Source organism: Musca domestica, unplaced genomic scaffold, assembly GCF_030504385.1.
Source record: "Musca domestica strain aabys unplaced genomic scaffold, Musca_domestica.polishedcontigs.V.1.1 89, whole genome shotgun sequence".
NCBI classification, from domain to species: Eukaryota; Metazoa; Arthropoda; class Insecta; order Diptera; family Muscidae; genus Musca; species Musca domestica.
Window position 1 is genome coordinate 259,730 of NW_026712430.1, and position 27,008 is coordinate 286,737.

General features: G+C 34.2%; 2 protein-coding genes across 2 annotated transcripts in view; one reads left to right on the forward strand and one right to left on the reverse strand.

Annotated features, from left to right (window-relative positions):
• The window catches only part of LOC131800599 (protein similar-like), a gene marked incomplete at its 5' end in the record, with an annotated part of 85,112 nt that extends 78,993 nt beyond the window's left edge, over positions 1 to 6,119 (forward strand). Inside the window, one exon of the mRNA XM_059131476.1 lies at positions 4,645 to 6,119. Coding sequence (XP_058987459.1) covers positions 4,645 to 5,277 — 633 coding nt within the window. The remainder of the gene's footprint in view (positions 1 to 4,644) is intronic.
• Positions 6,024 to 26,835, reverse strand: LOC131806799 (uncharacterized). The gene is made up of 7 exons (XM_059131485.1): positions 26,221 to 26,835; positions 26,013 to 26,157; positions 25,843 to 25,956; positions 16,394 to 16,586; positions 16,117 to 16,333; positions 13,151 to 13,347; positions 6,024 to 6,047 (listed from the first exon to the last, which is right to left on the reverse strand). The coding sequence occupies exons 1-7, from the start codon at positions 26,780 to 26,782 to the stop codon at positions 6,024 to 6,026; spliced, it is 1,452 nt and encodes a 483-aa protein (XP_058987468.1). The 5' UTR covers positions 26,783 to 26,835.
• Positions 26,836 to 27,008: the final 173 nt, after the last annotated feature.

A 27,008-nucleotide genomic window follows, 5' to 3' on the forward strand; every position in this document is an offset into this window, starting at 1 on the left:
CATATTTATAGATCATACTAGTAGATTATTTAAGATATACCTAGCCATTTTATAGTTGTCTGCAGTTTGTTTGTGTCACGTACCTTTGTTTGACTTCATCTGTATAACAAGAAAAAAAAACCTAGAACATTTTACAGAAGCCTACATCAGGCACGTTATCCTGTCTCGTGCACACACATACGAAGAACACCACCGTGGAGAATAGAATTGTTTCGTCAAACTTTAGGGCCTCCTACACACATATGTATATACATATGTATGATTAGATTCGTCTATGTAACAAACAGATCTATATGTATGAATGTATGTACACACATGATTGTGAATGCATGTTCAAAGATGTGACCAAAGGGAATTAAATAGACTTGGTGAAAATCGTGTGTTAAAGTTTTTCTCCATTATATGCCACGACCAATATTACTTGGCTGGATTGTTTGGCAATTGTTTTCGATTGGTAATAATCATTTTATATATGTATGTATGTTTTTTTCCTAATTATACTACATATTAGGTGGTACATTCCAATGTAATTGAATGTTGGAGAAACTTTCTCAAGTTTCAAAACCAGAACAAATTACAGGGTGAGATAAAAAAAACTGCAATAAAGTCAAACGCCATCATTTTTACATTTTTTTCAATTTTATTGAAGGAAGGCAAAAAATGTCGGAAATAACATCAAATTTTAGAATAGGTATAGATTTGTTTGAGGCAGGAATTATGGCCTCCAAACGGCCAATGAAACCGTCACACACTGCCCGAATGTTGCTTTGTGATATTTTGGCCCATTCCCGGCGAAGCACTGGCTTGAGGTAATTGACACTTTGCTATTTATACCCTACACCACAAGGTGGTCAGGGTATTATGTCTTTGAGCATTTGTTTGTAACAGGCAAAAGGAAACGAGATAGACCCATAGTTCCTTTTGATGATCTGCATAGAATCACTTTCTGATTTGATTTATGCATGTCAGTCCGTTTGTCCGTCCGTCCGTCTGTCCATGTATTCTTGTGAACAAAATGCAGGTCGCATTTATTATCCGATTGAGATGAAATTTTCCAAACAACATTTGTTTGGCCCAAAGACGAACCCTATTGAAATTGGATATAATCGCTAAAAATTTAGATAAAGCTCCCATATATATCTTCGTCCGATTTGCCTTTTATTGTGCACCAAACGTGTAATATCAGCCCGAATTGTATGGAATTTTGCACATACAACCAAATTAGGCCTGAAAATAAGTATGCCATATTTTGATCGAAATCGGTTCAGATATAGCTATAGCTCCCATATATATTGTTCGATCGATTTGTTATTTTTGTCCTACGCAGCGGTAATATGCACTCTGTAACAACAATATTTGGGGAAATATTTAAAATGCAGCTCAGAAATACCTTTGCTAAATTTTATCGAGATCGGTTCAGATTTGGATATAGCTCCCATATATAACTTCGTCCGATTTACATTTTATTTTGCACCAAACGTCTAATATTTGCCCAAATGGGATGGAATTTGCCACATACGACCGAATTGAGTCTAGAAGCTAGTATGCCAAATTTGGTGAAGATCGGTTCAGATATAGCTATAGCTCCCATTTATATTGTTAATCCGATTTGTTGCATTTGTTACCCACAGCAGTAATATGCACTCCGTAACAACGATATTCAGGGAAATATATCAAATACAGCTCAGAAATATCTTTGCTAAATATTATCGAGATCGGTTCAGATTTGGATATAGCTCCCATATATATCTTTATCTGATTTCAAATTAATTTTGCACCAAATGGGCAATACAAGTACGAATTTAAAAGATACAAATGCTTCGGCATATTTAGTCCTTTGAATTTTAAATTATAATTATAATCATAGGGTGTATGATTAAATTCTCCCGTAAAAACTTTTAATTGTTATGTGGAGCTCTACTAAATTAGCAAAGTGGTGTAGGGTATCATAAAATAGGCCCCGCCCGACTTTAGGACTGTCTTTACTGGTTTTTAGTTGCAACCTTGCTTTCCAAAATACTCCAGACACAATAGTCCAACGAATTGGTATCCGGAGATTTTAATGGCCATTGTGCGCTGGAAATGAAGCGAGGAACCTCATTTTGTAACCAATCTTGGGTGGCGCGTGCTGAGTGCGATGCGGCCAAAATATTTTGCGTGCTCAAGGCTTTAATAGACCCTCCAGAATATTTTCGCGATAATATTCGGCATTTATTCAGATGCCACGGTCGATTAATATGAGCAGAGAGCGACCATCGGCAGTTACGGCAGCCCACACCACCACCATGGCCGGCGCTTGAGTTCTGGTGGACAACCAAAGGTGCATATTTTCAGCTGACCTCTTTGGCAAGTAAGCACGATCATTTTGTTTGTTTACAAACTGCTAGACAACGAATGTTTTCTCATCGGAGAACACCAAATTCGGCAGTTCACCACCTTCGGTCAAGCAAAGCAACTCTTAAGCTCTTTTGTGTCTATTTTCTTTCCGTTGCGGTTTAAGTTCTTGGACTTTTTGGAATGTCAATGGCTTTAGCCCGATCTCATTTTTCAATATTTGTCGAATGAAATATTGCGAAATATTCAGCTCACGACTCATTTTTCGGCCACTGCAACGAGAGTTTCGATCAAGTCGCTTCTTTACTTTTCGAAACATTTCTGCTGATGTTGCTGTTTTCTTCCGTCCACTTGCTGATGTCGGGCTACGCTACCAGCATCACGGTAATGAGCGATGGTACGAGACACAAAAGATTTATTCACATTTAAATGCCCGAGTGCTCTAACGATAGCCACTTGTGGTTTTCCAACCAAATATAAAGAAATCACGCTTGAATTCCATCACGAATAATTTTTTTTCTGTAAAATTATCACCAAAATGCTTTTGTACGCCTGTAAACAATATAATGAGCTGTCACTGGAATAATTTTAACAGCTGTCGGACGAGTGGCTTAGAAAAGACAGCAGTCTGAAGTTTGTTGCAGTTCTTTCATCTCAGAATGTACGTATCCATATCCGTGCTTACCGTGATATGCCTGCTTAACACACATCAATTGTTCCCACAATATTTAAGGCCAAATGCTGATTTATGATTTTTTAATGTTTGAAATTGTTTAGTTTATAATTTAATATATTTCTCTAAAATCCAGTTAAAGTCAAATTTAAGAATTTTCAAAGGTTTTTAAACATTTGCCAAAAAAAATGTATATTTTATTGTGTATTGTATTTTTCAAACGAATTTGTTATAATTTGAGTTGAGACGAGTTTTCAAACCAAATTAGTTTTAGTGTTTCGGGTTCAAAATGATCACAAACCCTTTTCTGTTAAATATGTTCAGTGTATGTATCTCACGATAGCGGGCATTTCGAAGATTCAGTTGCGAGTTTAAAGAAAAGTGGTTGTACTTTGGCAATTGATTTCAATATATATTTAAAGGGATTATTAAATTCCTTTTTGTTATTTTGTATTGAAATTTGCTGCCTTAACATTGCAAAGTAATTTTCCAGATACAGATCTGGAATTCTAGAAAATGTTGTAAATTTATTTCAATATTTTTTTTTCGCGATAAAAAACTATGCACTTGTTTTTTATGAAAGTGAATACAGAACAAAACAAAATTCTAAATATGTATTTTAAAATTTTTTTTTTCAAATTTATGTGAAAAAAATATCAAAATTATTAAAATTTGGAATGAAGTTTTTCTTTTCATTTTTAAAATTTTGAATTTAATTCAGAAATCAAAATTATGAAAAACTCATTTGGAATAGTGTTTTTTTTTCTCATTCACATATTTTGTTATTCAGAAATAGGCTCTAAAACTGCTGTAGATGAATGTTCTACAATTTGAATGAAAAAAAAAAATATTCATCTTTAAACGCAATTCTATTTTTATTTTTTTAATTTTAAGGTAATGTAATTAATTACCATATACAGTTTTAAAAAATTTTAGTATACGTTTGTATGAAATATATCATATTATTGTTTATATATGTAAGAAAGTTAATATAAAATATTTTGAAAATGAAGCTTAATTATAGTTATTATTAGTGTTGTTTGTTTGTTAAAAAATATGTATAATTTTTAAAAAATATGTATAATTTTAAGAAAAAGAAAAAAAAAATAATACATAATCGATCCTTTTACAAATTGTCCTATCTCATCTATTTTATAAAAAAAAATAAATTTATTTTATAAATATAATAGTTAACTTTTCTTAAAATAATAAAATTTTAAGAAGAGAAATTTATATGATTGTAAGAAAAGAATGTGACATACAAGGCAAAGTGTTGTAAAAATATGCGTAACTAAAAACAAATTAAAAAAAATGTAAAATATTTAAAATATCGGTTAAATTATGCTTTGGCTACTTTTGTTAAAATATAAATAAATAACATTCCGTTTCACAATTTCGAAAGAAAGATGTTTGTCACTTCCTAATCCCTTGAGGTGCACGTGTTCCTGGTGTAAGAAATAAAGGACAATAACGTCTTAATTCAAATGCGATTCGAGCTTAAGATTTGTATTTAAATGTTTCTTTCGACATTGTGAAACAGCTTATATCAGTTTTCTTTATCTATCTATCTTTTCCGACAAATACTAATAACGTCTTTTCTTATTTTTTTTCTTCTTTCTCGTTACCCCAAACTCTAGAAACCACAATTGCAAAATACGGACATACTAAACAATGACGAATCATCAATGGACCAATGCTTGTCGCCAGCTCTGGCCAAGCCTCTGAAATGTCTTACAAATTCGGCAACTTCTTCGCCGACACCCAATGAAACGGGTTTGCTGAATTATCTAAACAATCCCTTGATTTGTGGACCAGGTGTTTTGCCATCACCCACCTTGGCCTCGATGGCTGTTATCAACGATGATTCCAATCCACCCGGTCTTACTGCTTGTCCCGATATTGTGGAGGGGGCCAATGATAGTGGCATTGACGATAGTATCCATGAAAATATGTCACCACTTAAGAGGGCCTATGAAGGAAACGATTCCACAAATCAAGATAAACAACAAATGAAATTGAATAAAAATGGACTCGTTATGGTGGCTGAAGTTACGCCAATGGCAGCGGTAAACCAGAGCAGTGGTGGCAATGATGATGATATGGGTGCCTCCATTTGCAAACGCAAACGTTCGATTTCATTTTTGGACAGCAATAATCCCTTGATGGCCACACCATTTCTAATGGATTTGTGCAATGATGATTATGTCATGAGTCTGGGAGAAAATTATATTGACAATGTTCTCAATGTCTGGCCCGAAGAACTGGCCTGATGTATGGCATAATTAAATAAATAAATAAATAAATAATAAACATAAACAAAACAGAACACACAAAATAAATAACTTTGACAATGAAATGAAAACAAAACAAAAACTCATAATAAATAATCTACAAAACTTTTGCTTAAATAAAACAAAACAAAAAAATATTTGTTGATTTTCATAAAAAAATAAAGTGTTGCAACATCTCTTTTAGTATTCTTGTAACACACAATTGTAAAATAGTTTTTAAGCCACAAAACAAACACCAGCAAATTCCCACAAAATAGAAAAAGAAAATCACACCAAACACACCCCCCCCACCCTTTTTGAACTGCCCCCGTTTTTAGGATCCCGATTTTGTCCTGGAAAATAACCACACAAAAACTAAAAATCAAAACATAAAAATTATATTCTATAGATTTTAGAACCAACAAACATAATATATTTTTATATAGAATGAACAGGAAAAAATTAAAAAAAAAACAAAAAAAAATTAAAAAAATATTAATCATAGATATATTTTTCTTTAAAAAATATATAAATAAAACAATTGGTGAAGGTTTAAATACAGTTTTTTTTTTCTTGATTTCTTTTAAAAATAAATGTTGTAATCAAAATTTTATTCAAATTCATCTTTTTCAAAAAAACAATAATTTTCAACTAGCTATGATTAATCAAAAAATCCAAAAAAAAAAAATATTTTTATTCTATGGTAGTTAAAAAAACAAACAAACAACAAAAATAGTTTAAAGAATTTAAGAGCATTTATTCATATAAACCTATAAAGATACATAAAAAAGAACAGATTTTTGTTGATTTCAATTAAAATTTCGTTTATTCAAATTTATAAATTTATAAAAAAAAAACTTATATACAAAACCCAATTTTGTATTTTGCTCTATTGATTATCATTGTACGTGTGTGTTTCTGTTCTAATTACTTTGATATGTTTTTCTCCAAAAATTTTATATCGATATGTTCAGTGTCATTTATTATATGTATTCTTTTTTTTTCTTCAAAATTTTTTGAAACCATAAACACATTTCTTTATATACAAAAATTATAACATAATAAATAAATTGATTATATATAATTTGAAATATTTGCAGAACAAAAAAAAAACGGTGTTTTTTATTTTGATAAGGATTTAACATGGGCGGTAAGTAGAAACCTTAAAATAGACATGTTATTAGAACTTCGCCCAAAAATGTTATTAAAACTTCGAAAATTACAAAAAAAAAACAATTTGGAAAAATCATTGTATTGACATAAACTTTTTCTTTCGGACAACATTAACAGCGCACCTCCGCCGAAAAATCGTTTGGCAACTATAGAAATACTAACTTCCGTCAGCTATATCAGTTCAATTAATCGACGTTGGGTATTATTGCTTGTGGTAAAAATCGTAAACTCGAATAATAATGTTACAATGTTTTTAAGAACCACAGGACAATTTTTCAGAGAAAATACACATTAAATTGAATTGATGGCACAGTACGTAAAATTTAACTATCAAGTGTCCGCTCTTCATCAGCGAAAAGACCAACTTAAAATTTTAAATTCGATGGTGCAAGGCCTTTACAGGTTGAGATAAAAAAACTGCAAAAAAGTCAAACGCCATAATTCTTACGCTTTTTTTAATTTTATTGAATGAAAGCAAAAAATGTTATCAATTGCATCAAATTTAAGAATAAATTTAGATCAGTTCAAATTGATTACCTTTGGCACAAATTTTGGCCTTCAAACGGCCAATGAAACCGTCACACCCTGCCCGAATATTGCTCTGCCGGTATTTTGGCCCATTCCCGGCGAATCGCTTGAATGAGGCGATTGACACTTTTGTATTTTTCAATGCCAACTTTGCTTTTCAAAATACTCCAGACACAATAGTCCAACGGATTGGTATCCGGAGATTTAAGTGGCCATTGTGCGATGGAAATGCAGCGAGGAACCTCATTTTGTAACCATGGCATGTGTTGAGTGCGATGGTCCTGAGTCCAAGGTCTGCGGCCAAATTGTTTGCATGCACAAGACTTTAATACACCCTCTAGAATATTTTCGCGATAATATTCGGCATTTATTCTGATGCCTCGGTCGATTAATACTAGCGGAGAGCTACCATCGGCTGTTATGGCGGCCCACACCGTCACAATGGTCGGCGCTTGAGTTCTGGTGGCCAGCCGAAGGTGTACATCTTCAGCTGACCTCTTTGGCAAGTAAACACGATCATTTTGTTCTCATCGGAGAAAACCAAATTCGGCAGTTCACCAATTTCGGCCAAGCGAAGCAACTCTTTAGCTCTTTTGAGTAATTTTCTTCTGTTGCGGTGTAAGTTCTTGCACTTTTTGGAATTTAAATGGCTTTACCCCGAGCTCATTTTTCAATATTTGCCAAATGGAATATTGCGATATGTTCAGCTCACGAGCCATTTTGCGACGCGGGTTTCGATCAAATCGCTTCTTTACTTTTCTAACAAATTCTGCTGATGTTGCTGTTTTCTTCCGTCCATTTCCTTGACGTCGGGCTACGCTTTTGCTTTTCCAGCCAAATATAAAGAAAACACTCTTGAATTCCATCACGAATAACTTTTTTCTGGAAAATTCTCACCAAATTCCTTTGGTACGCTTGTATACAATATAACGAGCTGACACTGGAATAATTTTAACCAAATTTAAATCAGAAATATCAGGATTTCTGCCAATACCAAAATGAGTACCATTTAGAAATGTTGACATCAATAACCGAAATATTTAGTACTTTTCTTGAAATAACATTACATATTTCCAAAACCACCTCCATATTTCAATCGGAGATACCAACAAAGTCCTCAGTATCAAATTTTGATCTATTCCAGCTCTATCCCTTCACCCAATACCCATTTTAGTAACATTCTAAAACTACTACCATTCTTAACCACGGACACCAAAAGTGATCTCAATGTCAGAATTTCTGCTCTATTCCTTCACCCAATACCAAATTAAGTACCATTTAGTACTTTTCATACAATTATAGTAAACATTTCCAATATCACCTTCAAATCTAGCTACCATCAGAGATCTCAATATAAAATGTAAGGTTTCCAGTCCTATCCCTTCACCCAACACGAAATTTAGTACCATTTACTGCTCTCCCTACATATATAGGACGCATTTCTAAATCTAAATCTAAATATCAAATTTCACACACTTTCTAAAAAACCACCTCCATATCTCAATATCTCCAGATGGCAAGAGATACCAATTATCAAATTTCGCGAGTCCGGCTCTATTTCTTAACCCAATACCAAATTTAGTATCATTTATTACTATTCGTACAATTATAGTACGCATTTCCGAAACCATCTCCATATGTTCAGGCTACACATAAACAGCGAACCAAATTGTTTAAAAAAAATATAGTATTAGTTAGTACTTTTCATACATTTGTAGTACACACCACCACATAACACCTCGTTGTCACAAACCTACTACCAACAGGGACCCACCACAATGTTTCAATATTTCAATATTTCAGATATATCCATTCAACTTTAAACTGAACTGTTCAAAATTTAGTACCACTTAGTACAATTCGCATACTTAGTACACATTTCCAAAGTCACCTTCGTATATCAATCTTACTTTCCGACCTCGATTCTCATAACAAATTTCAAGTATTTAGCTCTATCCATTCACATAATACCAAACTTTTCGTAATCTTAAAATTCGAATTTCCAAAAACCCTTTTAATACATCTATTCTGCACTCCATCAGTGACTCTCATTCTAAATTTGAGAATTCAAGCTCATTCCGTTTGTCCAATGCAACTTATTAAATTTTATAACTTTTCGTACCTTTTAGTACGAATTCCCAAAAATCCAGACTACGCAACGACACTCACCTTAGTGCAAAATTTTAAGATTCTAGCTTAATTTTGAGAAGAGAACCAAAAAACCAATTTCGTTTTACAAATGTATTGCAATTTATTTATATTTCCTAATCTACTGGAGAATTGCCCGTCGCCAAAAACAAACCCGAAATTACTTCACAGTTAAACCGTTGCAAATGTAACAAGAGTATCCTGCTCAGCGACCTCTTTTGCAGTAGTATTGAAATTGAATTTTTTAATTCTAACAATGATGACCAAAATATGTCGTTGGGAGTGTGGAATCATGCCTACGCTAAATGTTAGAGCATTACCATTCAAAAGCAATTTGAGGCAAATATGCAAACATCTTCGCTAATATGAGTTTTTCTCGCATACAAACAACGAAATCCACTCTTAGGTTTATTTAATACTCATTTATTATTTTATAAACAAATAGTTTTACTGCTTCTTTTATAATCTTGTGAAATATCTTCTGCGGCACATCATAGTGCCTAAAAGTATGTTATTGTTTATAAGCATTCGATGATTTACTTTATGGAAGACACCTGCTGTTGGTTCAAGGCAATACTATTGATAGGAAACGAACAGAAAATATTACAGAGTCTTTTTTATAGATGTCGCCAAGTGCGATTTGTGTTGGCAACGCATGATACATAATCTTCTTTCTATATCTATAAAAGAGGAAAATGTTTGTATGTTTGTTTGTTTGTAATTTATGGACTCGGAAACCGCTGCACAGATTTTCCTGAAAATTTGCATTTATACTGCATCATCGCCTGAAAGTAACATAGGCTATATACATTTTTGAAATTCCACTTGGAAGTGGAGATTTAGCATCAGAATCGGAGGTACCTCCCAAAAATTTAGATTTTGTATGCACATATCTATTGATCGATTACAGATACAGTCTCCAAATTTTGAATGTGTAACGGAATTTGGAACAAGAATAAATTTGCCAAATTATATTGAAATCGGTTCAGATTTAGATATAACTTCCATATATATTTTCGACCGATTTCATGCATTTGATGCACCAAACACGCTATGTATCCCAAATTTCAATGACATTTGAAACATGTGATGGATTTTATCTAAAAAATTGATTTCCCAAATTATATTGAAATCGGTTCAGATTTGGATATAACATCCATATATATATATTTTCGACCGATTTCGTTCATTTGATGCCTCAAACACGATATGAATGTTCGATTCCAATGAAATTTGGAATGTTTAACGGGATTTGATCCAAAAATAAATTTATCAAATTATATTGAAATCGGTTCAGATTTGGATATAGCTCCCATATATATCTTCAACCGATTTCGTTTATTTTAAGCACCATACACGATATGTATGTTCGATTCAAAGAAATTTGGAATATGTGACGGAATTTTGATTAGAAAATAGATTAGTCAAATTATATTAAAATCGGTTCGGATTTGGATATAGCTCCCATATATATTTTCCCCCGATTTCACATATTTGATGCACAAAACATGATACGTATTTCCGATTCCAATGAAATTCGCCATGAGTGACTAAATTTGGTACCAAAATAAATTTTACGAATTATATTCAAATTCGCTCAGATTTGATTATAGCTCCCATATATATTCTCGGCCGATTTCACATATTTGATGCACCCAAAGCGAGAGAGACGAAATCTGGCACCAGAAAAAATTTCCAAATTATATTGAAATCGGTTGAGGTTTGGGTATAGCTAACATATATATTTCGTCTAACTTCATAAATGTTATGTACCAAACACGATTTATATGACCGATTCCAATGAAATTCTGAATGTGTGGCGGAATTTGGTTACAATAATAAATGTGATAAATTAATTGGAAATTTGTTAAGATTTGGATATAGCTCCCATATATATTCTCGGTCGATTTCACATATTTGACGCACCAATTTCAATGAAATATGAAAGTTGTGGCGGAATTTGGTGTAAATTAATTTTTTTAAAATTATATTTAAATCGGATCAGATTGGGATATGATTTTAATAAGAACCATTGACCCACAACGCCTTAGGCTAACACTAAATAACAACACAACAGTTAATTTGAAATACGCTTATTACGGGGAAGTATATTGCTACCTCGAATTCACTAATTGCAATAGAAATGCCACTCAACTTCAAAAAATTGCAGTTTCCTGCACGCTTTGTATTTGCTATGAAATAAATAAATCCGAAGGACAAACCCTTCGTGTATGCATGTCATGTTACTGCTTTTCTAATGGTTTTCCAACAACATATATTCGTAAATAAAATTTTGAATGCATATAAAATCAAAAGGGGTAGCGAAGCGCACCGGGTTAAGCTAGTTTTATTATATATTTTCTTCCGAATCTGTATACCTTGATAAAATTAAAAAGCAAGCCTTATGTAACCATATCTTTAGAATTTTTAAGTTTGTCATTCCGTTTGTAACACCTCGAAATATACACTTTAGACCCCACAAAGTATATATATTCTCAGCATAAAATTCTATGTCGATTTAGCGATGTCCATCCGTCTGCGGAAATCACTCGAACGAAATGAAGTAGACTGATAAAATTTTACTCAAATGTATATTATGTCTACAGGACTTTTTGTATTGAAAATGGGCCATGTAGGTCCAAGTTTATATGTATAGCCTCCATATAATTGTACCTCCCGATATTCGGTATTTTGATTGTTTTAGCGACATTATTCACCGGAATTGTTTAAAATTTGGTTTTTGAAGTTCGAAATGGATACTACAGCCTAAGGCAGAAAATTGTCTGTGCTGGTCCACGCCCACATATAACAGTACCTCCCGATATTCGGTATTTTGATGATTTATCTACATTATTCACCGATCTTTTTTTAAGTTTCGCATTTGAATATTGTAATGGCCTATGACAAAAGTTACCTATGCAGGTCCATGTCGTCGTATAGACCCTAATATAACAGCTACATTCGGTATTTTCTAAGATTTTAACAGAATTTTTGAGAATTGCTAAATTTGTTCCAAAAGGTGGAGGGTATTCAAAGTTCGGCCCGACCGAACTTACAGCTTTTTTACTTGTTTCACAATTATATCGAGATAAAAAATATTATGAAATTTGTACAGGGTTGCCCATATTCGACGGACCTTTGGGCCCATTCCAATCGACGAGGCTTGACCGCAGACAACATTCTTTGCGTCAATTGAATTTTGTACGGGAACAAATGCAAATCAATGCAAATAATCCGTTGTAAAGTGGACCGAGCCATGCCCAACTGTTGAGAACGGCGTTTTTGGGATGTTCTTGGGGACCTCTCAACACTGGCTCGTACGGCAGCGATATTCTCGGCCAATCGCCTTGGTCGACTTTTATATGGCCTCTTCGGATTAGAAAGAGCCTTACCAGTCGAAAATTTTTCGTATAAACGCTTAATGGTGTTCTTAGAAGACGCACTTCTCACTTTTTTTCACAATAGACTTCTTCTGTTGAATGTAAATTTCAACTATTTCAGAGCGCTCGCGTGGCGTGTATTTGTTCATGGTAAAAATCTGCTTGGACTGACGCTTCAAACGCAGTATGTCATTAAGCGATGTGACATCTCTGTCAAAAGTTATGGCGTTGCCAGATGGGTCCGTCGAATATGGACAACCCTGTATGTAAATTTTATATAAATCCCAAACGGTTTGTCCTGGCAACGCAAGACATATAGTTTTGAATTTATTTTTAATTCTGAACATGTTTTTTTTTATTTAAAATATATAAACGAAGAATATGTAACATTTTAAACTAAAAAATGAAATAAATAACTAATATTAATTAATGAGTACATAAAAGTCCAAATTATAAATAGAAAAAAATAAAAGCATAGCATTTTATGTAAATTTAATATAATTTCCAAAAAGGCTACCCAAACTTTCTCCAGCCATTGCAGACCATGTACATTTTGAATATTTCACATCGCATGACAACTTGTCATCTTGATAATCGTGGAAAATGTCATTCAACGGAGTGTATGGAAGTACATTTTGACGCACCCATTCCATACCGGTTAAGCCTTCAAAAATTTTATCAATTCCTGACAACGAGTCATCGTTACGATATTCATGGCGATTCGAATTGGTGGAATGTTGTAGACGTTGACATAGGACCTTCTGAATGCATTCACTCAAATTGATACCTTTCTCTGAGAACGTTTCATCCAGACTTGTTAGTAGACCTGTTAGGGTGGTATCTGTAATTTGAAAAGATATCGAAAGGGGTTTGATTGTTTATAAGTGAAGTCCTCTATAAATAATACAAACGAATGCAAAAAAGGACTGTTAAAAAAAATAATAGGTTCGGATCGATACATACAGGGTGAGATGAAAAAACTGCCACCAACTTCAGATTGCTGTCATTTCAAAGCCACTCGTCCGACAGCTGTTAAAATTATTCCAGTGAAAGCTCATTATATTGTTTACAAGCGTACATTTTGGTGAGAATTTTCAAGAAAAAAATTTATTCGTGGTGGAATTCAAGCCTGATAGTGTGATTTCTTTATATTTGGCTGGAAAACCACAAGTGGCTATCGTTAGAGCACTCCAGCATTTAAATATGAGTAAATCTGTTGTGTGTCGTACCATCGCTCGTTACCGTGATACTGGTAGCGTAGCCCGACGTCAAGGAAGTGGATGGAAGAAAACAACAACATCAGCAGAAATGGTTCGAAAAGTAAAGAAGCGACTTGATCGAAACCCGCGTCGCAGTAGCCGAAAAATGGCTCGTAAGCCGAACATACCGCAATATTCTATTGGACAAATATTGAAAAAATAAGCTCGGGGTTAAGCCATTAAAATTCCAAAAAGTGCCAGAACTTACACCGCAACAGGAAGAAAATAGACTCAACAGATCTAAAGAGTTGCTTTGCTTGGCTGAAAGTAGTCAACTGCCGAGTTTGGTTTTCTTCGATGCGAAAACATTCATTGTCCGGCAGTTTGTAAACAAACAAAATGATCGTGTTTACATGCCAAAGAGGTAAACTGAAAATGGCCATGGTTATGATGTGGGCCGCCATAACAGCCGATGGTCGCTCTTCGCTCGTATTAATCGACCGTGGCCTCATAATAAATGCCGAATATTATCGCGAAAATATTCATGAGAGTGTATTAAAGCATTGGGCACACAAACATTTTGGCCGCAGACCTTGGATATTCCAACATGACTCAGCACCATCGCACTCAGCACGCGCCACCCAAGAATGGTTACAAAATGAGGTTCCTCGCTTCATTTCCAGCGCACAATGGCCACCAAAATCTCCGGATACCAATCCGTTGAACTATTGTGTTTGGATTATTTTGGAAAGCAAAGTTGGCACTATAAAATACCAAAGTGTCGATCACCTCAAGCAAGCCCTTCGCCCGGAATGGGGCCATTTATGGGAAAATCATTGTAGGAAGTAGCATGGCAACTATCCGCCGAAAATAACAGGATAACCACGAATATTCTAAGATAATAAACCAGTAAAGAAAGTTCTAAAGTCGGGCGGGGCCGATTTTATGATATCCTACACCATTTTGCTCCACATAACAATTAAAAGTTTTTATGGCTGAATTCAATCATACACCCTATGATTATAATTTAAATAAAAAAATAAATCAAAGGACAAAATATGCCGAAGCATTTCTATCTTTTAAATTCGGACTTATATTGCTCATTTGGTGCAAAATTAATTTGATATCAGATAAAGATATATCCAAATCTGAACCGATCTCGATAAAATTTGGCAAATATATTTCTGAGCTGTATTTGATATATTTCCTTGAATATCGTTGTTACGGAGTGCATATTACGGTTGTGGGTAACAACAAATCGGATGAACAATATATATGGGAGCTATAGCTATATCTGAACCGATCTTCACCAAAATTGGCATACTACCTTCTAGACTCAATTCGGTCGTGTGTGCCAAATTCCATCCCATTTGGACAAATATTAGACGTTTGGTGGACAATAAAAGGTAAATCGGACGAAGTTATATATGGGAGCTATATCCAAATCTGAACCGATCTCGATAAAATGTAGCAAAGGTATTTCTGAGCTGTATTTGAAATATTTTCCCAAATATTGTTGTTACAGAGTGCATATTACGGCTGCGGTGGACAAAAATAACAAATCGGATGAATAATATATATGGGCGGTATATCCAAATCTGAACCGATTTCGACCAAATTTGGCATATTTATTTTCAGGTCTAATTTGGTTGTATGTGCAAAATTCCATACTATTCGGGCTGATATTACACGTTTGGTGCACAATAAAAGGCAAATCGGACGAAGATATATATGGGAGCTATCTAATCTAATTTTTGACCGATTATCTCCAATTTCAATAGGGTTCGTCCTTGGGCCAAACAAATGTTGTTTGGAAAATTTCATCTCAATCGGATAATAAATGCGACCTGCATTTTGTTCACAAGAATACATGGACAGACGGACGACATGCATAGATCAACTCAGGAAGTGATTCTATGCAGATCATCAAAAGGAACTATGGGTCTATCTCGTTTCCTTTTGCCTGTTACAAACAAATGCACAAAGACATAATACCCTAACCACCTTGTGGTGTAGGGTTTAAAAAACACAATTTTTTTCTGCGAACATTTTGAACCGCAGAGTAACATTCGGACAACGTGTTACATGGTTTCATTGGCCTTTTGAAGGCCGTAATTCGTGATATGATATTTCCGACATTTTTTGCTTTCTTTCATTCAATAAAATTTTAAAAAAAATGTTAAAAATTTTTTTCTGCGAACATTTTGAACCGCAGAGTAACATTCGGACAACGTGTTACATGGTTTCATTGGCCTTTTGAAGGCCGTAATTCGTGATATGATATTTCCGACATTTTTTGCTTTCTTTCATTCAATAAAATTTTAAAAAAAATGTTAAAAATTTGGCGTTTGACTTTGTTGCAGTTTTTTTTTTATTTCACCCTGTAGATATAATATCATTCTCCAACTTACCAACTTTTTCACCCGTCGAATTTTTATAAACAACTTTAACATTTTGAAGCACCGACCATAATTCACTTTCAAAATCGTAATTTGATCTTTCCGATTTATCAGATTTCATTGTAGCTTCAAAGAGGACATATCTTCTGAAGATGTACGAAACAAGAACACTTGATCCAGCCAGAAGTCCAGTTGTAACCAATGCTGCTGTATTAATGTTGATTAGTGCCTAGAAATAATTCAAAACCATCTAAAAGTTCGAACAAATCAAACTTTATTTCATATTTACCGGTTCAATGCCATAAACATCAACTGTCCTGACAATTGGTATTTTTATGAAGGGCAAAAGAAAATCCAATCCCACAGCTAAATGTTGACCCAAAGGTTCAAAGGAGACCACATTTAATTTCGGCATACGTTCCAGCCTGGAGATAATACTGCTACCATTGATGGGAAAATCGTTGTAGGAAGTAGCATCGCAACTATCCGTCGAAAATAACAGAATAACCACGAATATTCCAAGATAATGAAAAGCCACAAATTTTTCTGCGAACATTTTGAACTTTACTCCTCCTGGTGAATTTTAAAAATGAATGGAAACTCAAAATTTAAACATAGACTACACTTTGGCTGGGCTGCAGTTTTGTCAAGCTCTGTTGGATGAAATAATGATTTGTATCCGAGTGTGCGTATGCAAAAGAGGCCCAAAACTACAATAGCACTTCATTTTTAAAAGTGTCGCCGAACCCATTTCCCTGCATATATGTATGTAGATTTATTTAAAGTAGCAAACCATAGACTCTAATTTTTAAGAAAATTATGCAAATTGTGTTAACATTGCGTTGCCACTTTAAATGGTGGAAAATTATGCTCGAATTAATTCGTTATTGTTGCAATTGTTTCCGTAGGCCATTCTACATGTGCTGAACATATGTTATCTTATTTACACAACGCCTCAATGTAATGTTGTAAAATTTACATTACATAAGTGTGGAATCGTACAAAAATTCAGAAATCTTAAAAATGATTTTCAATTCATTCATAGACGAATTGAATTAAATTAAATGGCTTGAGTTCGGGAACCAAGTTTGACAACGAATATTCTTCATTATTATTTGGTATTGGAAAATTTTGATGAAAATTTTCCTAAAATTAGATGATATGAGGAATACTATTCTTACAACTTCTTGTTCATCTTTTAAACAATTCTATGCGACTCAATTATTTTCCTTCCGCATTTAAAGAGACAAAGGTCATTGCAGTGAGAAAACCTAATAAACCTCCTAGTGATCCAACGAGTTATAGACCCATTAGTCTACTAAGTAATTTGGGTAAAATTTACGAAAAAATAATTCATTCAAGAGTTTTGAATCATGCAACTGAATTGAATATAATTTCTGATAACCAATTCGGGTTCAAGAAAAGCCATAGCACTACCCATCAAATCGTCCGTTTAAAAAACAAAATACTTAAAAACAAAAATTAAAGAAAATCAACCGGATTAATTCTTCTTGATATAGAAAAAGCATTTGACACAGTGTGGCACAATGGTCTCCTACATAAATTGGTGAAGGCTAATTTACCCATCTACCTCTGTAAAATTATTGCACATTTCATAAAAAATAGATCATATGCTGTTGCAGTTAACCAAAATAGGTCTTCATTTAAAAATATTCCAGCTGGACTTCCACAAGGTTCCATATTATCTCCTACGCTATATTCCATTTATACATCGGATTTCAAACCGCCTCGTGAAATTGATACTGCATACTACGCAGACGATACAGCACTCATATCTTCTAGTAAATTAACATCGGCTCTCCTTAAAAAATGGAGTTAAGCTTAATGGCGTGCAACAAATATTTCAACAAATGGAAAATCAAATTGAACTATAATAAAACTCAAGCAATAATATTCCGATCCAACAAGTCTCCAAAAAGAATTCCTAGAAGACAATTACGGTTTTATAGAAATGATATTAGCATTGCCGATGAAATAAATTATCTCGGAGTAACACTGGACAAAAAAACTGACATTTAAATATCATGTCCAATCATCGTGCCAGAAAAGCCTCTACAGCCTTATGGCCCTTCCTGAATAGAAGATCCAAATTATGCTTGGAAAACAAAAATTTATTATATAAAGGTGTAATACGGCCAATTCTGTCTTACGCGTCCCCTATTTGGTATAGAGCTGCGAAATCGCATATAAAAAAGTTCCAGATAATTCAAAATAAATGCCTGAAGATAATTTACGACAAAAACTGGCATTTTCCTACCTCTACGTTACATGAAGAAACAGGATATGAACTATTCGCCGATTTCATAAAACGCCTCAATGATAAATTTTTTATAAAAGTTTCGACATCTCGTTATTCTAAGATAAGAGAATGTATAGAAGAATTTTAATATATTTTGTATGACAAATTAAAATTATCAATTTGAAATTTATTGTATTAAAATTTGTTATTTTTATATAATCAATTTTAATCAATATATTTTCTAATTATATTTGAAATCTATTTTGTAGTTCAAATATAGGTTTTGTATCCTTTTTCCTATAAATCAATTAAAATCTAGTGCTCTTATTTATAAATTATTACATGAAATTTAATCCCTGTAAATCACTATGATATATCTCAAAAATTGTATTATATGTTCCTTAGAAAATAGTTATTGGATAAATAAAATTGAATTGAGGAATACTATTCTAAATAATGGCTAAAAATATCATTTCTGCAAATTGCTTCTAATTTAATTTTAAAATGTGTTAGAATGCACAAAAAAATTTCATACTTTGGTGGGTGACGTAATAATAAAATGTATTCCTTTCTATCCAAATTAGACTTTGGAAAATATTGGATGTGGGATGTTGAAAATCGGACATTGATTTCACACTCTCCGAGAGTTATTATTCAAAACGTACTCTTTTGAGAAAGGTATACAAACGAGTGGTCCGATATTGCCCATTTCGACCTGACCTTATTCTGATATAAAAGTTATATATATATCGGATTGGAACTATATCGGAAGCTCACACTTTCTACACGGATGGAAGTGCATTTGGTCGACTCCGCAATTTGCGTTTGGAATGTTTTACGAATGTTTAAAATGTTGGAAGTCTTTATACCCTGTGTTGGGGGTATTATAAGTTTGAATTATGTAACACCACGAAATATTGGTTTCCCACATAGGAAAGTATATATGGATCTTCCTATCTCGCCGAGCTGAGTCGATCTAGCTATGTATCTCCGTCCGTCCGTCTGTCCATGTTAAATTGTAATCACTCTACAAGTCGCAATTATGGCCCGATCTTCACGAAATTTATAATGGAAGTGTGGCTAGGGTCAGAATAGAACCCTATTTCTTTAGGAGATGATCGCATAATATGAACCAAAAACTGAAAAAATTCCTGATTTTGCAGTTGCTTTACAGGTCGCAATTATAGACCAATCAAAGCGGAAGTTAGCATTGGGCTAGAGCTTAGTGCTGGGCAGAAGCCTGCCAATTTTGATCGTCATCGGGTATTATTTAGTGGATGAAATAGGCCACAATATTTGTGTTAACTAAAAGTCATATTTTCCATTAAACCGCGAATATTTTTAATCCCGGCGAAATCACAAATAGACGAACAGGTCGATTCTGACCGTTTCGTAGATGCCAATAGTAAATATATGGCGAAATATATACAATGTGTATATACAAAGGAAGGGGATGTTAGTTAGAAAGCTTATATCTCAAGAATGGCTGGACCGATTTTGACAAATTTTGTCAATTCAGAATGCCCTCTTGACATAAAAGTATGAAATCTAAAAAAATGGCAGAAAAATATACCAATAATAATGTTAATATAGATTTTGTAGTATTTTGTGACATTTTTTATTTTTTCATATTTTTTTTTATCGCATGCGATTTTTTCAATTTGACTTATAATATTTTGTAATATTTTTTCACCTTACAACACAGGTTGGGGATATTATATATGTATTGTTAATATCGTCCGATCCTCACGAAAATTATCACAAGGGTTGGGCTCTGAAGATGTCCGCAATATATTAGGGCTTGAAATGGACCAACAACTAAAAATTTTCCTGATTTTGCAGCCGTTATAAAGGTGACACATAGAAACCAAAGGGTACGAAATCTCGCATAAAGTTAGAGTTTCGGACAGCGGGTTGAATGGACTACTAATTTTGTGTGAAAAAATACCAGTATTACTTACAGGCGATATACGAAATACACAAAAGGCGAACTTCTGGCTTTTTTATGCTGATTTCGTTGATGAATAAAACCAAATATCGTAGACAAGCAAATCACATAGAAGAGTCTACATTTGGAGAAACAGAGGGGCTTCTTGCTTTTGGAGATGATTACAAAATTTTTAGGGGTTCAAATTAACCAAAAACAGAATTGTTTTTCCGATCGCACAATTGAAGCCAATCGACACGCCTGTGAAGAGTTTTAAGGACAGGGAAGAATTCTAGTATTTTGGATTATATTTAGCTGGAAAATGGATCACAACAACTAACAGCCCGACGGAGTGTCTAAATATTGGACAAATGTCCCTAGTCAAAATCCTAATTTCAAAAGCGAAATCTTCCAATATGGATTTGGACATAAGGGGACTTCTAACATATTGTAGCGTTGTAGGGTATAAAATAGTCGGCCCCGCACGACTATAGCCTTTGCTTACTTGTTTTTTTTTTTTTTTTGTTTTTCAGTTCGAAACTTATTGTCAAAATGACTTTAGTTTCTAAAACAGCAATTTTGCTCTTGTAAAATGTTAGTTGTTGTAGCTGATACATACACCTTGGAGGTAATTAAAAGCATTTATTCCATTCAAAAAATATTGGGCCCAAAAAATCAATTTTTTCCATAAAGTCCAATTTTAATAACAAAATAATTTTTTTTTTTGAAGAAATTAATTTTTTATGTAAAAGTAACGATGCCCGAGAAAGTCCTTAAAAATATTTCTAAAAATTGTATGGCTAAAATCCGCAAAATACCGAATATCAAGTGGTACTATTATATAGGGAATATACGAAGGGGTAGACCTAGATTTTCTATTAATGGAAGTTGGTCCCCGTCGAAAATATGAAATAAATCATTACAATACAGAATATTGTTAGGTACAATTATACGGAAGCGTGAGCCATTGAAGTAAATTTCTATAGAGAAGATAGTACCCGTGCACCAAATATCTACTTTTAAATAATTCCTGTGAACAAAATCATCAAAATATCATGGTTTTCCTTTATATGGGCAATTAATGGTGACGTAAACCTGTACAGGCTAGTATCACAGTACAGACAGTACCCATTAGGAATTAAGCAAATTTTAAACCATTCTGGTGAAAATAGAATTGTGTTAAAACCGTCGAAATAGCGAACATCTGGATGTACAGAAATGATGGATTAAAACACCCAAAACACATTCCTTATGGAGGTAAAGTCCTTTCAAAAGTTTTATATAAAAATTCAAGATTTAAAAAAAAGCATCCAAAAACTTCCAATTTCTATATATTTAGAAGATTTATAAATGGGAATATTGTCCATTTTCGGGGGGAATTATGATCGAGTCTAAACCTATCTTATTTCGCTAGTAATATTGGGATAAATAAAGTCTGGGAAAGTTTGGAAATAAATTGACAACTCATTTTTCAAAAGTTATAAAAACTTTTAGAGGAAGTACCACAAAAAGTAGACCGATAATGGACCTATTTCGCACCTATTGCTACAATGAGACTGTGCAACACAAAAAATAATTACAGGGAAACCTTGGGGGAAAATAAAAGACACAAGTATTGTCGTTTTGAAAGTAAACATCACTCAGTAACCTAAATATTTTTTTTATATTTCATCAAATTTGACTTTAAGTCACCCATGAAAGCAAATCTCTATCCTCATTAATTAGTATGATAAGAAAAACTGCAACAAAGTCAAACGCCATATTTTTTACATTTTTTTTTTTTTTTTTTTTGAATTTTATTGAATGAAAGCAAAATATTTCGGAAATAGCATAAAATTTTAGAATAAGTTTAGTTTGGTTCGAATTGGTCACCTTTGGCAGGAATTATGACCTTCAAACGACCAATAAGACCATCACACGCTGCCTGAATGTTATTTTGCGGTATTTTGGCCCATTCCCGGCGAAGCGCTTGCTTGAGGTGATCGACACTTTGGTATTTTTTAGTGCCAACCTTGCATTCCAAAGTACTCCAGACACAATATTCCAACGGATTGGTATCCGGAGATTTTGGTGGTCATTGTGCGCTGGAAATGAAGCGAGGAACCTTATTTTGTAACCATTTTTGGGTGGCTGAGTGCGATGGTGCTCAGTCCTGTTGGATGTCGAAGGTCTGCGGCCAAAATATTTGCGTGCCCCATACACCCTCCAGAATATTTTCGCGATAATATTCGACATTTATTCTGAAGCCACGGTCGATTAATACCAACGGAGAGCGACCCCCGCCATCACCATGGCCGGCGCTTAAGTTCTGGTGACCAACCGAAGGTGCACATTTTCAGCTGACCTCTTTGGCAAGTAAACACGATCATTTTGTTCTCATCGGAGAAAACCAAATTCGGCAGTTCACCACTTTCGGCCAAGCGATGCAACTCTTTACCTCATTTGAGTCTATTTACTTTCTGTTGCGGTGTAAGTTCTTGCACTTTTTGGAAATTCAATGGCTTTACCCCGAGCTCATTTTTCAATATTTGCCGAATGGAATATTGCGATATGTTCAGCTCACGAGCCATTTTGCGGCCACTGCGACGCGGGTTTCGATCAAGTCGCTTCTTTATTTTTCGAACCACTTCTGCTGATTTTGCTGTTTTCTTCCGTTTACTTCCTTGACGTCGGGCTACGCTACCAGCATCATGAAACGAGCGATGGTACGAAACACAAAAAATTTACTCACATTTAAATGCTGGAGTGCTCTAACCATAGCACACAAGTGGCTGGTTTTCCAGCCAAATATGAACGAATCACGCCATCCCGGTTTGAATTCCAATTCTGAAAAATTCTCACCAAAATGCTTTTGTACGCTTGTCACTGGAATAATTTTAACAGCTGTAGGACGAGTGGCTTAGATATGATATATGTTGATGGCAGTCTTTTCATCTCACCCAAGCGGATTTAATTGTATTCAGTTTGTAGATTAAAATCCCAAAAGAATTTTGAGTTCTTATGCCACGAACTTTTCTAGAGCCTCTATATAGCTTTAACCATACACAGGGGGGCCCAATACCTTGGGCTATATTTCGAAATATTTAATATAGAGTTTTTAAATTTTATAGAGAGCTTTGTATTACTTAAAACAAGTAAAAAAACATTAAGTTCGGCCGGGCCAAATTTTTAATACCTTCCACCTTAGGGTAAAAGAAACATTAGAAGGAATGTGGCAAAAACCATTAAAATGCCGAATATCGGGAGGTACCGTTATATGGGGGCTACACCAAAACGTGGACCTATAATTACAATGTTTCGCTACACAAACTAGGACCCATTAGGACCCACAAATACCAATTTTTAGACAAATCAGTGAAAATATGTTGCAAAAACCATCAAAATACCGAATATCGGGATGTACCGTTATATGGGGGCTATATCAAATCATGGACCCATGCATGCAATGTTTCGCCACCGAAGCTGGAACCCATTATGACCAACAAATACCAATGTGGCAAAAAATGTGGCAAAAATCATCAAATTGCCGAATATCGGGAGGTACCGTTATATGGGGGCTATACCAAAACGTGGAACTATAATTACAATGTTTCGCTACACGAACTAGGACCCATTGTGACCCACAAATACCAATTTTTAGACAAATCAGTGAAAAAATGTGGCAAAAGCCATAAAAATACCGAATATCGGGAGGTACTGTTATATGGGGGCTATACCAAAACATGGACCCTTACATGCAATATTTCGCCACCGGAGCTGGAACCCATTATGGCCAACAAATACCAATTTTCAGACAAATCCGTGAAAAAAGGTTGCAACAATCATCAAATTACCGAATATCGGGAGGTACCGTTATATGGGGGCTATACCAAAACATGGACCCTTACATGCAATGTTTCGCCACCGGAGCTGGAACCCATTATGACCCACAAATACCAATTTTTAGACAAATCCGTGAAAAAATGTGGCAAAAAAACTAAAATACCGAATATCGGGAGGTACCGTTATATGGGGGCTATACCACAACGTGGACCTATACATGCAGTGTTTTGCCACACGCTCAGGGACCCGTTATGACCTACAAATACCAATTTCCAGACAAATCCGTGAAAAAATGTGGCATAAATCATCAAAATACCGAATATCGGGAGGTACCGTTATATGGGGACTATACCAGAACGTGGACCGATATATCTCATTTTCAATACCAACCATCCTAGACACAATGCAAATTTGACGCTCTACGTCAAATAATGTGGGCTGAATCGTGATTTCAACAGACAGACAGACAGACAGACGGACATCGTTAAATCGACTTAGAATTTTATGCTGATTATGAATATATATACTTTATGGGGTCTAAGACGAATATTTAAGGATGTTACAAACGGAATGACAAAGTTAATATACCCTCCTTTCCAAGGTGGAGGGTATAAAAATCATGGGTTTAAAAAGTGAGTCATATTAGTCAACCTGTTGGTTTGTTAATTTTTTAAAGGTAGTTCGTAAAAATTTTTCGAAAAAAAAAGATGAAAAAGACCATTAACATTTTAACACCAAAATAATCTTCGTATTGCGGCCAGTAATATTGCCTTAGACACTCTATGCACAAAATGCAACGATTCCAAATAATATTTTCAAAACGCCGATACATGTAGCAATTGAAAACTGTTCAGGATTGGGTTTTACGGACTTAATATTTTTTCATGGTAGAATTAAGAAGGTAAAGTCTATGTTTGCAATTTTCCAAAATTATTCATTTGTTAAACATTTCATTGTCAAAATTTATATTTACAATTCCATTGTTTATACAAAAAAATCAGAGAGACTGTTTTCTATGAAGTGAAATTTGACAAGTTAAGTTACAAAAAAGTTAAAAGACGGGTATGATAATTTGTAATGGCTTTACCTTCTTAATTTTACCATGTTCCCCAATTTTATTAGTATGGGTACAATCGGTCTTGAAATTATTTTTTCACAATTACAAAAGTGGAAACCCACATATGAATGACTTTTTTTTCAAACTCCTCTATGTGGATTTATTTATGACACATGCCATGATAGAAGAATATAGGTAGACGCATCGACACAGCTGCTGGGACAATGAACTGTCAAACCAATTTTGGAAGATGTTAAAAATGTTGAATGAAAAATTATTTAAATTTGTAAAAATTGAAAAACGCGTATTATAATAACCTCCTAATGACGCCTTATAAGAAAACAAATAAAAATCTACCTATATTTGAAAAGACATTTAAAAATGTTTGACATATCAATGTTCCTAAGCGTTGATGCATCTACCTGTGTTTTTCTACCATGACACATGCAAAGAAGTTGGCAATTTAAATCCACAGTACTTACTATATCCGGTGAACTGTAAACGTACTACTTCTATTTCATTCAATTTAAAAAATATGTACAAACTTTTTGTAAAATAAATAATTTATTAAAAACTATGCCAACATAAATATTAATATCAAATCAAATATTTTAAGTAACTTTTAAATATTTTATTAATGTTGTAAACATGCTGAAAATTCTCTTCAACGACTTGGTATTCCAATTGCAATTCGAAAACTGACCATTACAATCTTCCCCACTTCGGGCCGCATCCACAGCTTGCTCAACAGCAGTTCCGCTTATAATGTTGCGTAGAGAATCCAAACTGTGAAACAAATCATATTTAAATAAATTCACAGGGATTTTAAAACCAAATCATACCTTAACACCCCATCCATGACTTTTTCAATATTTCCGGAAGAACTTTTCTGAACAAATTCACAAATCGACTTTTGAAAACACACACTGATGTTATTCTCATGCATTTTGGACTCAATAAATGAGAAAATATTCTGGGTGTTTGAATCTGGAGAGAATATTCAAATCATCAAAATCATTTCAAAATCAAATTTGCAATAATACTTCATACCTGTATTATCATTCTCTTGCCATAATGTAGAATTATATTCTCCGGAAGTTCGCGAGGTTTTCCGAAAAGCCGCATAGGCCGGGACAAATGGGGTAAAAAGAAATTTCAATATTATGGCAAAAATGCCACCCACAGCTATCACGGCACCGGTTGTCAATATTGAACTAACATTTAGATTGAAAAGGCTTCGTAGAGCCGATTTGGCCACAGTCATACTACGTTCGATGGGTACTCGCACAAAAGGCACTATAAATTCCAATTCAATGCTGACATCCTTATCGTCGGCATGAAATTGAAATCCTCTTGATTTACGATTGCTTGATATGGAATTGGCTAAAAGATTAGAAGTCCTCGAAGCAGCTGAGGTCATTGTGGCATAATTACGCGGTCCAAAATCCCGAAAACGTAACAAATTTGAAGAATTTGTATTCGTGGTGTAAAATGCACGGCGATTAACACTGCTCGTAAACTCATAATTGTTAAAGTTCACAAATAACACCGACGCCATGAGCAACATCTGGAGAGCGTAGTAACGCTTCTTGTAATGATGCACTGTCAACATTGCAACTGTCACTTTTTGATATGCGTACCTCACTCGACACTGGTTCCAATCGCGTTAACAAACAACCAACATCTGAGCCAGAATTGAGGCTAAAGTGCTTTTATTAAAGCTCATCTATGGTGGATGTGGTGGTGGGTGGTAATTGCCCAAAACCATTTGGAGCTACCAGAGAAATGTAAAATAAAACAGCAACAGGGGAATGACATTATTTTCACGCTTTGTTAAT

Coding starts and splice junctions, on each gene's coding strand:
- LOC131806799 (XM_059131485.1), bottom strand. CDS start 26,782: ATGTTGACAGTGCATCATTACAAGAAGCGTTACTACGCTCTCCAGATG. Junction 16,587..25,842: donor AATTGCAATTGGAATACCAA/GTCGTTGAAGAG, acceptor TTCGACGGATAG/TTGCGATGCTACTTCCTACA. Junction 13,348..16,116: donor TTCGACGGGTGAAAAAGTTG/GTAAGTTGGAGA, acceptor TTCAAATTACAG/ATACCACCCTAACAGGTCTA.